General features: G+C 41.0%; 1 protein-coding gene across 1 annotated transcript in view; it reads right to left on the bottom strand.

The window, feature by feature from the left end:
• Positions 1-14,243, bottom strand: part of ANKFY1 (ankyrin repeat and FYVE domain containing 1) — a 36,378-nt gene that overhangs the window by 5,401 nt on the left and 16,734 nt on the right. The window contains exons 8-23 of the mRNA XM_040613753.1: positions 12,798-13,002; positions 11,972-12,040; positions 11,028-11,227; positions 10,503-10,600; positions 9,845-10,067; positions 8,809-8,907; positions 7,410-7,563; positions 6,300-6,468; positions 4,960-5,078; positions 4,469-4,625; positions 3,134-3,334; positions 1,966-2,142; positions 1,381-1,528; positions 1,029-1,119; positions 568-692; positions 197-343 (exon numbers count right to left, since the gene is read on the bottom strand). Of these exons, the coding sequence (XP_040469687.1) occupies positions 197-343; positions 568-692; positions 1,029-1,119; positions 1,381-1,528; positions 1,966-2,142; positions 3,134-3,334; positions 4,469-4,625; positions 4,960-5,078; positions 6,300-6,468; positions 7,410-7,563; positions 8,809-8,907; positions 9,845-10,067; positions 10,503-10,600; positions 11,028-11,227; positions 11,972-12,040; positions 12,798-13,002 (2,382 nt within the window). The remainder of the gene's footprint in view (positions 1-196; positions 344-567; positions 693-1,028; positions 1,120-1,380; positions 1,529-1,965; positions 2,143-3,133; positions 3,335-4,468; positions 4,626-4,959; positions 5,079-6,299; positions 6,469-7,409; positions 7,564-8,808; positions 8,908-9,844; positions 10,068-10,502; positions 10,601-11,027; positions 11,228-11,971; positions 12,041-12,797; positions 13,003-14,243) is intronic.

The raw sequence follows: 14,243 nt of genomic DNA, 5'->3' as shown, positions 1-14,243 counted from the left end.
CACTGTGCAACTTTTCAGTTGCTCATAAAAAAAATTAGTATTTCTACCCACCCGTTTAAAGCTGTAGAATATTCAGAAGTTCAGCCCCTCTGGAATTACTGTGATCAGAGTCAGATCTCCAGAGTTCCTTCCTCCACCAAAGTACCTCAACACACGAGCAAAAAACCACTTTCCAAATGTAGCAAGTAGTGCTTACCCAGCAGTCTAAAGAGAAGCTGTTTTGTAGCAACTTGATAGTTGAAGATATTGACTCCTTGATTATTGTTAACTCCGAGACGAGCCCCAGCTCTCACTATTGCACGACACAAGTTAGCATTTCCCTTCATGTAAGCCAACAGGAGTACTGAAAAATAAGAGCCAGACACTTGCCTGCTAACAGAGTGGTAGGTCTGTATTATAATTACACTCAGTCCAGAGCAAGATCTTTAGTCCTTTTAAGTTTCCACGTAATGTTTGCATCTTACTGTATTTAACATGCTACTGCCAATTATTCCAGCTTTAAGTGCGACATAGCATTAATACAACGTGAGGGACTTTCAAGTTTAATAGCGGTTGAATCTCACCTACCTGTGTTTCCTTCAGCATCGGGTTTGTCTAGAGGGTATTCTGGCATACACTCCAAGAAGAGGTCACAGATGGCTGCTGCATTATCTTTCCCATACTGTCCCAAAATATGCATCGGTGACTGGCCTCTGGGGAGAAGAATTTGTTATTCTGATCAAAGTCTGCTTGCTACTACAGTTACTCATCCAACTCTCCTTGTTTTCAAGCCTGGTTCTGACATAAAACAATGCTACACCTAACTCACTCAGCACATCACACACAGCTGCCTACTTTTACTTCCTTTTCTTGGTGTATAAGATTTCCACACAATTTAAACACAGCATGCTCTGCACACTTCACTGCAGATTTAGTGCAGAAATGCTACAATCCAAGGCAAATGTTTGGGTTTTTTTAATCTAGTCATACCAGCACATACTTTAAAATAGAATGTGGTTCTTTTAGTCTGTTAAGACTATACCAATTACCTAATATTAAAGGCTTCTGCATCTACATTGCACTCTGTGAGGAGGACTCGGATATTGTTTAGACGGCCATGCATCACTGCCAGATGAAGAGCTGAAAAGTAAGAGAAGCTTCAAGAATTTGAAGTAGTTAATGTCAGCAGTAGTTACAGCCCAATAAAATAAAGCACTCCCATTCTACTTCCCCCACCCTCCCTCTCAAAGTCCTTCCACAACCTCCCATTTCCTGAGCTTTCATTCTTTATCACCTTTGAAGAGTGAGCCCAGTCAGTGGGCTACCTCCTATCATGGAGAATATAACAGTAACACACCTACTGAAGCATTTGCATTTACTCATGTAACTTTGTAAGTTTACCATTATTTCCATTTTCATCTACGGCTGCGAAGTCTACTCCGTTCTCCAGAAGGACTGAACAAATTGTGGGCAGATCTTGCTGGGCTGCTAAGTGCAGAGCAGTCTGACGATGCTTAGTCAGTTCATTCACCTGGGCACCTGCAAGCAGCTGTCAAGACGCAAGAAGGACCATGTTCAAAGATATTTTCAGGGGTATTAGCCAACAGTTTACTTCTGTGAATGAAGCACACAAGACTCCACTGTACAGAGATACTTGTAGGCCTCCAGCATATATAAAATGCTATCATTACTGAGCTGGTGCAACTTCTGTTCATGGTCAAGTCTGCAGGAAGAGCAAGGTAAAGTTCTTCCCTTAAAACGAGCCACACTATTTAGCGATTGCTGCAAATCAAACATGCTCATATAAAGGTTACTGATGCAGCCCACCTAGCAGTACAAGCTAAGGGAACTTGATATGCAAGTCTTGAGTTTTGCTTCAGAAAAAAGTGGTGTCACCTTCAGCCAACTCTTCCAGTCTACAGGCTATGTGCATCAAGTTAGAATATGCATTTTTGATTAGAGGAAAAGTGACTCTCCAGTACATACCAGATTACGCACAATGATCTCTGAGCCAGCTTGTACAGCCAGGTGGAGAGGTGTTAGTTTGGAGGCATCCTGGACCCGAGAGTTTACGTTAGCCTGTACACTTATCAGGAACAGCACGCTCTCAATGTCCGAGTTCTGAACAGCTACATGTAGGAAGTTCCGACCTTTATTATCAACCTGTGGCAGAAAAGGCACGTGAAATGAAATCCATTATTTCTGTAGTACAACAAATTGTTACGTGGTAGGACATATTTTCACTAAGAGATACTTGATAGATATAACTTCTCAGTTCAGTTACTTGATGGTTATCAGCTGCAATTGCTCACTCCAATCTGCTTCAGATAACTTTATTTCTACTTCACAACCTTGTCATTTCTTGACCATGCACTGGAGAGAATTGTGACAGACAGAAGGTTAACAGCTCTTGTACTTCAGCACTGAGCAGCAGTTAATGATAACCTCAGTTAAATGAAACAAACTTGAGTCAATCTGGCAGTTAACACCAGAGAAGCAACATGTGGTCCCGGCACACTGATGTAAAGTGTCTTCATTTTTTGGCTTAGTATCAAGTGTGTATTGTTTTTCATCTTTGCCTTGAAGCTGATGTTAAAGCACAAATACAGCCAGTTCTAAATGTAACAACATTTTAGATACAAGAGCTCACTAAGCACTCAAATACTTTATTAGTAATTAAACTTACAAAGGGTAGGAAGAAAGTCCTGAACAGCTGCCCGAGTATCACACCAGAAGCCTGAAGATATGGTGGAGGCTTTTATAGTTCAGTAGTGCAGCAAAACATCTATTATTCAGTTATTTTAGGTCAGGGTTTCTGTTTTAGATAGCTTTAGGAGAGGTCACTAATAGATTATTTTTGTACTAGTCCAGCACAAGACAGAAGTTTCTCCTTGCATACAAATACACCTGTTTCTCAGTTTGGTACTGAAGAGATGGGGTTTAATGAGGTGATACCCCTTCATGTTCTTACTCACACAATACCATGTACACATCTACAGTTTCCTAATAAATCCTGCTACAGAAGATCAGTTTCTAGTGAATGTCATTGCATGTAAAGCCACAAAAGGATAAAGCAGAATTTGCTCGTGGAACACCTGTTACTACAAACTTCTGCAGCAAGATAACCAGCATGCTTTGAGTACTTCCAGCTTACCTGCTCAGCAGCTCCTGGCTCCCTCTTCAAAATTGCTTCAGCTGCTTTGTTATTTTTATACGTCATGGCACATGCAAAGGGAGTCATTCCTTGCCTGTCACGTACATTTAGCTTAATATCTGGATGTGAAATCATAAGCTGAATGATAACGTTATGTTGGTTGCTAATGGCAACATGGATTGGAGTTCTTCCTTCAGCATCCTAGAAAGAAACCAGGAAGTTAGATGAATATTAACACAAAATCCTTCCCTAATTCTGAAGGGTAAGGGTCGAGGAAACTTAGTTTAGTTCTGTGACATGCCCAGCTGCCTTCAGCTGGGACATCAGACAGTTGCAGTGGGAGCTCAAATCCACAGTGTAAGTAAAGCAAATTGGTATTTGTTTCTCCAAATAGGTTGACCTCAATCCTGTGCTATACAGGCATCTAAGTCGCTCAGAATAACATTTCCCATGAAGTCAGACATTTTGGGGGCAGAGATGAGCATTCAGACCTAAGTCTAGCAAATTCAAATTAGGCGTTTAATCACTTGTCTGTACTGAGCTGCAGTTTACAACCATGGCTGCTCCGTGACTGTTCTGTCATTCATTTTTATATCATTTTTCAATAGCATCCATAAGGACCTAGAAGTGTTATGCAGTCATTTTTGTTGCTATTTGTCAAGCTTCTGTTTAAGGATTACTGTGTAGTGAAACATCAAGTTACTCATACTCACGTCACCTCAGTTTACTCAGTAACTGAGGGCACTTCCCAAACATACTAACAAAGCAGAGTATTTTGAGTTTTATGTGATACTTGATCTAATGATTAGCTGCAACAAAATCCAGCCCTGCTCCTGCCTTGAATTCACACTAGGGACAGAAGAGCTGAATTCCAATCATTACATCAGAAAACTAACCCTGCAAGAAGTTTCCTTCTGTCATTATTTTCCTTCAGCGTAGCTTTTCGAATTAACCCATCACATGGGCAGAGAAGCACTAGATCTGGTAACAAGGGATAGGAAAGAAAGTAGAGCCACAGCCAGTCACCACACCAGGGCAGCTGTAACAGAAGGATGTAGTCACAGCATTGGAACAGGCTGCCCAGAGCTGTTGTGGAGTCTTCGTCTCTGGAGACATTCAAAACCCACCTGAACACTGTCCTGCACAGTCTGCTCTACGTGAACCTGCTTTAGCAGAGGGATGGACTAGGTTATCTCCAGAGGTCCCTTCCAACCCTGACCATTCGGTGAATTTTTTCCTATCAAGCAGGATACTCAGCTGAAAGGAAAGTTTGTTTGCACTACCATCAGAGGCAAAGAATCAACTCTGAAGAAATTGCGCAGCTTCTCAACATACCTGAGCATTGACATTGGCACCAAACTCCAAAAGGCACTGAATCACCTCTTCTAGTCCCCAGCAGGCTGCCAAGTGTAGAGGTGTCTGTCCGTCATGAGCTTCCTCTTCTCCTTCTCCATTTGGGCCTGGCTTTCTGGGACTATTCACATCACAACCACTAAAACCAACACAATACAGTCAATTACATTTCATCTAGATGTAAACTTTTTAAACTGTTGCATACAAGAGTCAGAAAAAGAGCTGATCCAGCAACTGCTGACATTCTACAAAAGTAGAAGTTCCTGGTTTTAATTTGACACGTCATCAAAAACATGATGCTAACAAGGCTAACAGAACATGCCTTAGGATTAGTCAGACGTCCCTAAGTGCCATCCACCCACCAAAAGTCTAGTGAAGCACATACCTGTTACTGGCTCAAAATGGCATTAATTTATGCCAGGAAAATATGTACATGCACATTAGAAGGGTTGTATTTTAAAAGGGGGTCTGACCTGCGAATAAGAAAGCATGCTATCTGTTCACTGTTTTCATCAATAGCTCTATGAAGAAGAGTTTGTAAGCAGCCACTTGGTCCTGACCCCCAACAGGTTGAATCACAGCCATGCCTAACCTGGAAGGAGAAGCACAATGAGGCAGTGAAGGTTTTTTGTCTCCAGCAGGCTCCTACTACTTTATATAGTCCTTGACTAATGCTTCCAAAACATTATTCATTAGAGAAAGAATTTGTGATAGTTTATCTATTCTTGTGACAGTCCCTGAATTTCAGGAAGCTATTTTAATGTCTTCTGGACCAAGAAAGAAAGAAAAAAAATATGGGGTTTCTGTCTACTACATAATATTCAATTATGTAGCGTTTACTAACAATTCAGATATTCACCCATATACTCTGACAGACAAGTCTTAAACCAGTTTGGCTAAGAGTTACCTATCTTACTTTCAGCAATGACAAGCACCTACAGCAAGTCAAACAGCATCAGCAGACACTGCCTTGCAAGGTCTGGCCCGTTTCCTTGCTTTCCTATACATTCAGCTAAACAGAGACAGTTTTTTCAGGAACTGCATTCCTGATATTTGTATTTTTCCACTACAGAAGTCCTTACTCAAGGAGTGGCCCTTCAGACTAAGGCTCCACAAACTATTTCCAAGGTCTATACACAAGTAGTTTCAGTGTTGACTCTGTAAAGATTCTTATTAAATACCAGCACAGTCAGTCAAGTATTTAGTTACAAACTTTATTTCTCAGGTCATCAGCACAGCTTCTAAATAGTTGCCTCTAGCAGACAGTAACTGGATAGAGACTAAGCTTTCAGTAACTTCCTTATGAAGGAGATATAAGGACATCTACTTGCATCTCTGAAGTAGTCTACTGGATCACCTATGCCTGCACACCAGGAACCTTTAAAGTAAATGTAAGTCTTAAAAATTCTATCAAGACAACCTATATAAAGATGCAACAAAACCCAGCACATACTCCAAAGTATACACATGGGTGTTCAGTTTTACTCCAGAAGCTGATCATTATACAAGTTTGGTATGCTAAAGACTAACGTTTTTAGTAGATCCTTACTCCTTCCAGGATCAGGAATCCAGATAGCATATTCTATACTTTTATTACAGTGGCTGCAAGATATTTGGCTGTGCAGACTACAGTGTGCATAAGAGTTCCCAAGAAAAAGGAACTTCTGGTGAAAAAAAAACCCTCTAGAAGTTAGACAGTGATATAGGGCTACACTGTTCTTTTCATGCACTGAGCTTGTTTTTGCTGGCGAGCCCTTTGTTGCTAGCAAGATGCACAAACCCGAAACTAAATTGAGTCAATTGACGGTCTTACCAGAGTTGATGCAATATCTTCCAGGTTATTTTCTAAGGCAAGCCATAAAGGAGGATTTCCTTTCTCATCTGGCACAGACATGTCTGCTCCCCTGGTACAAATGGCATCAACGACAAGAGGGAGCTGGTTTTTTATCGCTAGCTGTAAGGCAGTCTCTCCATCCTGTGTTCTGCAATAAGTAGTTTGAAGTGAGTTACTACTGTATTATAAAATTAGGCCTCATATTACAGTAATTTACTGGTAAAGCCAAGAATTATCTCCTTATACAACACAGCAGTGTACTTCTGCTGTGGTAAGACCATGTGTTTCTACAGCCAAGCACACATGTTCGTTTTTGATCACAGCTATGTAGCTGACCCTTCTTTCACCACCCCACCGCCCTTAAGGAGCAAGTGATTGATTTCTGAAGTTTGAAAAGCACATTAGTATTCTTAGCTCAGAGACACTACCATTTCCTTAAGCGCAGCTGTTATTTGAACGGAGTTCCTTCAGAGCAAGCCTACTGCCACAGAATCAAAGAGCTTTGTCTGCACTGTGGTAACACTTCAAGCACAGTCAAAAACACAAACTATTAAAAACCTAAAGTTAGAACAGCAGTACTAGGCAGTTTGTACCCATGACATTGATTACAGCATAGACTGCCAAATTTCAAAGACAGCCCGTCAGTCACGTAAGCAGATAAATGTAAGTCCAATATCAATTTGTCTATGAGACAGGCAGGAGGAAAGTTCTATCGCAACCCTGTTGCTGGAGCTAAATCTGATTAGTTTCGATGGCAAAAAACATGCAGCTCCAACAAGCCCACAAACAGATGAGATTGCAGAAGTTTACTACCATGTTCCTAGGACTTACTTGTCTGTTCCACCTAGAATTAAGTGGCACCTCCCTCTGCAGCCTCAAGAGGAGGTACTGACCAATGGGGCTATATATAGGTCCAAGTTCACATATATAATCCTTCAGCCATAACTAGCGCCATAAAAAAAAAGCAAATGCATAACAATGCACAAATCATTGTTTGAAACCAGCTTCAAGCCGCTATATCATAAGGCAGTCATCACCACCTGCTCCTACATACATATCCATGGAGTAGTGTATCAGTTCAGATCTTACCTGACATTTATGTCTGCCTGATGTTCCAGCAAAAAGAGTGCACTCTTACTGTCTTGCCTCTGTATTGCCATATGGAGCAGAGTCTGTCCGTCTGACATTGTGTCATTTATGGACGCCCCAGATCCAAGCAGTTGAGCTGCTATTGTGTGCATGCCTAAAGAGTTAAAGCTCATTAGTGTTTACCTTCAGTTCTGTAAGACAGACACTGAAGACTAACAAATAAACCTTCAAGCTGTTTTCAGTAATTAGTCAGATGCACCAAATCGGTGCTGGAGCCCAAGATTTACATACCTGAGCTAAACCAACTCATGACTTTACCCAGCTTGAATATTCATTTACAGACTTACTGAATATGGGTTACTGAGTCCTTCTGTCTTGCTTGAAGACACAAGATACGGTCTGGTATACAGCAGAGCTTTCCTATTAGTTCTGCCAACCTAATGTAGTACAGTCCTGCTTAAAACATACCTAGCTTAATCCTTCATATCACTGCAGACTTCTGTCCCAACATACATATTAATTTCGGTATTACATTCATAAACTATTCCCTTGAATATTGTTGTATTAGATGTTTAGGTTAGTTCCTCCTGTCTCAGGGCCAGATAAAAGCAATGGTTGAGAGAAAGCTGTATTTTACTTGCCTTTCATTGGAAAGGGAAGTGAAAAGCCTGGACAGTAAAGGTGTTTGTTACATATGGATGACATCTAGCACTCCTGTACAGAGTAACATCACTAAGCATCCTGCCACATCTGAAGTCCAGAGTATGATTAGTCATCTCCCATACAGCTGCTGCTGCCAGTTCAGCAGGACCACACTTAAACTGATCCAGTAGTGACCACACCACCTCTTCCTTTTGACAATGTCCTGACACTGCTGAAATGTCACTTGGCTGTAGCCAGAAGTATCTTTTCCCCAAACCACTCCTCCGCATTTCAGATAATGAAGCATCTCAATCAGTATTTCGACTACCATTCCCCTTGGTGAGCTACTTTTAAGTAGCTCTTTTCCCTTTGTAAAGGTCAGTGTTATTGTATTAAACTGCACCTAGAACAAAGTTAACCACTAAGACACAATACAGTGATCTGATATTAAAACTACCAGGGAGCTCACAGTGGAACAATTCCACAGAACTGGAGTACAGTCATGGGCAAGAGGCTCCAGGTTACCTGCTGGTCAACAAGGGAAGCTGAAGGGCTAGAAAACTATTGCTAAGTCAGATGTGAACGTTCAGTTTTAGAACCTGAAGAATCATCTAAAGCTCTCCTTGACAGCTTCTCATTAGCAGTGCAAGCCAGGACATGAACACACATCTGCTGTTTTGTCTTAAGATACTTTTTTTCAGTTCACAACAAAAAAAGATGAGAATTACAAAGATATGGAAGCTATGAAAGCACATACCTGTCCAAAGAGCCAATCCCAGCACAGTCTGATCTCTTGAGTCCTTTAGACTAAAGTCAGGAATAATTTGCAAGTTGTTGGTAGCATGAAGAGCATTAGCTACAAAAAAAGCATAAAAGCAATTAGAACATTCTTGTGCTCAACCTGCAGTTGTACACTGAAAGCTCCATGAAGTAGCAATGTCACATTTTGAAGTAGGCTGTTCCTTCAGTCAGCTTGAAAGGTCTGCAGAAGACACACCCCAGATGTGATACTACTTAAGATTCAGGTAGTATTACCACTACTGCCTAATCTTAATACTTACACTACAAAACATTCAACTTTTTAGCTAAGAGGCTTAACATGCCCCATTTCCACCTCCATTTTCAAACAGGGTAGCCTATACAAAGCTCTGAGAATGAAGAGCGGAGGCTGTGCTGCAAGGTAGATGGCAGCATTCCTCCTCCTCAGCTCCCTGGCATGAAGAATGTTCTCCCCAGTTCACCTATGCCCTTCTAAATCCCACTTACGACAGGAGACAAAACAGGCCTTGCTTCAGCTGTCAAACTCCCTTCCTGATGCTAGAAAGGAGAAGCTGAACTAGTAGCATAGAATAAACTGTCATCTGTTAGTATTTCAGTACTCAAGTCTCTACTGTAACACTAGTATTACTCTGTATAAAGTCCTCTTACTGAAAGAGTTGTGGGAGGCAGAAGTCTCACCACAGGAAAACACCTTTACCCGTATTTGATTCCAGCATTTACCTGAACTAAATGCTTTGACAGGGAGAGAAGAGGGATCTCAGCTGTACAGCCTGAGGCTAAGTGTTCAAGTCCATTACCTACTGTGGAGAATTTAGAAAGATTCATGGCCAAATAGTCTTAAAGAGCAGATTATTTAAGACTATGTTTAGCCAGTCTCATTAACTGCTCTACCTAAGCACCATTTACAGTAAGATACGCTTTATTAGTAGCTCATCAAAACACAGTTTAGATGCCATCTTGACGCACTGCTCTACTACACCATCAATACAGTCTGAACCAGAGAAAAACCCTACCTTTTTGTTCCAGGATGACTGATACCACATCTGGGTGATTGTAAGCAATTGCCATGTGAAGAGGCGTTTGCAAATAAACATTCTCTGCTGTTGGCGAAGATGCATCCTTCTGACCAAGCACTGCTTCTGCCGTCTGGATGTTCGGATTGGCTCCTTGTTGCAAGAGTTCTGCTGTCAGATTTGCTAGGCCATGCCTACAGGCTGTATGCAGTGGTGTTTCTCCCTTTAATAAACAGGGTACTAGGTTAACATGGAGAGAAGTAGCTTTTAAGCCACTATGCCCACAAGAATTGGTGCGAAGGCTTGAACACCCCTAGTACCTGAAGTTCCTTAGGACTTTCAAACTACATGAGTTTGCCTGTATTTATAATATTATATAAAATATATATTATAAATATTATTTATAATAAAGGACTTTATTACAACAGGCAGTAAGGGAACTGTTAAAAGCATGTTAACAACTGGTGATGCTGCAAGAACAGTGCCATGAAAATGCAACAGTTGTCTGATCACCAGTAAATCTCTGAAAACATGCAAAAGGCTCCACAGGTGTTCGAGCTTGCTCTAAGCTATGGTTAGCAGTGAGAGATCTCTGCTATCTTATTTCTGAAGAGAAATAAGGAAACTTTCAGACTACAGTCTATACGTTTATTTTTACCCGTTTGTTTTGGTGGTTGACTTTTGCTCCATGAGTTGCTAGGAAGAGAGAAGCTGCCTCATTTCCTGCACCAGCTGCCCTCTGAAGCAAGCAGTTCCCTAAAGAAAAACCATAAACACTGTTAGAGTGCTATTCCAACCACACTGATACTAACAAGTATGCTAGCGCCTGCCTCCTACCTTACAACATTAAAATTTGAAGCCAACAAGGAAAATCCTACCTACTAGTAGTCCCCTTGCAACACTGGACTATCATGTGCACTATCATTTAGTGATTATGCTTTTTGAAACTGTAAAGAGGATATTAAAACTTGGCAAGGAGTCCAGATTTTCTGTCACTTCCTGCAAGTCAGGCTCAGCTTGGGACCGTCAATGTTCCAGCTCTGGGTAAAACTACTACCACCTACCATTTTTAGTGCAGCAAATGCTGTTGAAACCTCTCATTCAGCCCCTCAGAGTGCAGTTCACATTAAGCAATTAACTTACAAGCCTTCCATCTACACAGAAATACAAACCTCTTTTTTACCTGTTACTGTGTCTGGAGCATCTGTATTGCTGCCTCGTTGGATCAACCTTGCTGCAAAACTGTTCTCATCAAATGAGGTTCCATTTACAACAGGAGCATCCTCAAAAGGGTTTACAGACTGATCAGACGATACAGTGATATACTGAACTGCAAGCCACAGAGCCGTGCTTCCTTCATGATCCTTCAGCTCCAAGTCTAGTCTAAAAATAAGAGTTAACATTCCCCAATTTATACCTTAAAAAGTGGTTCTCCAGCGCAGCTTAAGTTTCAAGTGTCTGAACAGCTGTACTAGCTTATCTACTACCTCACTGACAACTTTTGCTTGCCAAGAAGCCTACTGTAGCTCCAGTTACTTCAGAGAATCCGTGAATACTCGAAACAAGCAGGACGCCTTTTAGTCACTACTAGATTTAAGCTTATTGCTCCTAGGAGAAGCACAGCCCTGGTACATTTGGACTCCTACTAAGTCTAACAAAGAGGCAAATCCTCTTGTATTTGAGTAAACTGCATACAAGAGCTGCAAATTCAACTACAAAGAAACTGAGTCAAATGAAGTATCCTGCTCCATCGCCCTAAGCAGTCACCTGTATTAGCTTTAAGCAGAAGCCAAGTTGAACTCAAGAATATGTTCAGACATTTAAGAGTCTTATTACTCCTTTTAGTTCCACTACAAATGAAGTTATTGCTACATTATTTCACCTAGTCCTCTTTGAAAAGTACAGAGATGCAGTTTGCTTCCTCTTTACAGTAGGGCAAAAGCTTACTTGCCTTCTAGCACTGTTCTAGCACCTCAAGTTACACAAAGCCTTTACACTTTTGCATTCCAAGCCTACTGCTAGCCTTATTATAAGGCAAAAAGGCATAGATGAGTTGTTAAACCAGTTTTTGTATCTTCACTGCACAATGAAACCTCAGCATAATTTTTACATTTCGGTGAGACTTACTGTTTGCACTGGAGCAGCTGACTGAACACAGATTCATTCCTAACCACAATTGACACATGTAATGGGGTCCTGTAATCAGAGCAAGATACAGTCACGTTAGTAATAAGCTTAAGATCTCGCCCCTGACCCTCAACATAGCCCTACAGATTTAAAATGTTAACTTTTGTCTCTGCTTGCAGAAGGGTACAAGCACATCTTGAAATAAAGAGAAACCTATCCTTTTAGTGGACACGATTCCATTTAATTTAGCAGTAAGCAACTCTTTACACTAATGTAAAAGCTAGCCATCAAGGAAAAAGCATGAGAGCTTGACCTATCAGAATTGAGTAGCTTATGTACTCTTTAAGTCTTCTACATCATTTTACATACTTGTTTGCCAGCTCAGCCTAACCTATTAAAGCAGCTCGCTTCAGATAAACACACTGCAGATACTGGCTCTTTTGAGATCATTTCAGTTTCACTGACAGTTTCAAAGAGAAGTATATTTCAGGAATACTAGTTGTCATCTTGGTTAGCTTGCTTTACTGTTCAGTAATTCAATAAAGGCAAACTGCGTGCCACATGTCCTAACACAATCAAGTCACACCAGCTTTCTATAGCTGGGCTATGTTTAATGGGTCATGACAGGGTACCATTCAGCCTGCACAGCTTTCTGCTTTAAGTGCTACCCATAGGTCTCAACCTGGATTAATGAATTCACCTTTCCTGCTTCCAGCATCACCTGTGCTTTGCTGACAGACCTGAGCAAGTTCTTAGCAGGCTACATCTAATTTATACAGTATTATCTGTTAAACTGGTAGTAGACTTGACTTTACCCAGTATTTACCTTCCTTTGTTGTCCTGCATATTCGGATTGGCTCCTGCCTGTAAGAGGGACTCTGCTATCTGTGCCATCTCTGTCATAACATCTGGCAAATGCTTCTTGGGGCTGTATGATGCCACAAGGTGCAGAGGAGTCTCCTGGTCTCCCAATGTAGCAGCATTCACACGGGCACCATTTTTAATGAGAAAGTTTGCAGCAAATTTATCTCCTTTTTTGAAACAAAACAAGGTTATTTATGGAAATATACTTCAGACAACTCCAGAAAATGGATACACACAATTTACCTCCATACTATACAATTATGCCAATACAAGTGTTGCTCTCAGAATGCCTTAGCAATAGGTAACTTCAACAACACTTCACTGCAAAGCCAGGACTAAAATATTTCCTAACAACCCCGTCGAAAAAGTTTTTTGCCCAGAGGTTACGTGTGACTCAATTTCACATGCTAGTTGACTTGTTATGGTGATGTGGAGTTTGCTAGTTCCTCTATCAAGATAAATCCATTGCCATTTTAATGCACAACTGGACAAACTGTGACACAAAACATACAAGTAGTTTTTGAACAAAAGGTACTATTTCAGGGCATCAGTCAAAAGTGTGTAGTTGAAGTCAGTCATCATCTGTTCAGTCTTGCTACAAAAACAAGCAATAACACAGCCTTTGCTCTTGAAAGTTTAGGCTCCATTATCAATAGGGTAAGAGCTTCAACAGTTAGGACCCACCACACATGGCATTCTTAAGAACTCCCTCCTGAGAAGTCAGGTCCACTTCAGTACATGAACCCTTGGACTTGAACTGCCAAAATGTAGAGAATGACTTCAGAATACTACTAATTCCCCTTACTCCAAAGACTACTTTGTACAGATATGTTCACAGGTTGCTTGTCCTGAATGCAAGACTGGAGAACAAAGAAGACTGTTCACCTGTTTAAGCAATACAGATTGCTCTATTATCTCTGCCAGCAAACCCCCAAATCTCATTTTTTGATTTCCATGTCTCATTCCCCCACTCTCCAGTGATCATTAGAAATAAGAATCATGTGAAAAGTTCAGACAATTTGCTTTAGCTCCATTTCCAGAACACGTGATTGTTAACAGTGATTAATTCACTGATGCTTTGGTTACTGAAAAGCAAGCATTCATTCTCAGAGCTCTAGCTTAGACTGAAAGCAGACATTAGAACTAAAGGACAAATGCTAGTATTAAGAGCAGCCTGCTGCAATCTTTGTAGTGCTTTACAGGGCTGCAGCCATCACAACACTGACCTATGCCTAGAAGGTCTCCTACTCCTCCTGCTGAAGTTTCAATCACAGGATCAGACACCAGCATTACCCTGTTTAGATATGTAGGAGATTAAAGGAAGAAGTAGGGAGCTGTATTTTGAACTCACAAAACTTAAGCTATTTCTAAGAGCCCAGGAGAGCTTGCTGTTAAAAATAAACTTATC

Source organism: Falco naumanni, chromosome 1 (genome assembly GCF_017639655.2).
Source record: "Falco naumanni isolate bFalNau1 chromosome 1, bFalNau1.pat, whole genome shotgun sequence".
Taxonomy (NCBI): Eukaryota; Metazoa; Chordata; class Aves; order Falconiformes; family Falconidae; genus Falco; species Falco naumanni.
The sequence above is the reverse complement of the archived record's forward strand: the minus strand, read 5'-3'. Positions and strand labels throughout refer to the sequence as shown.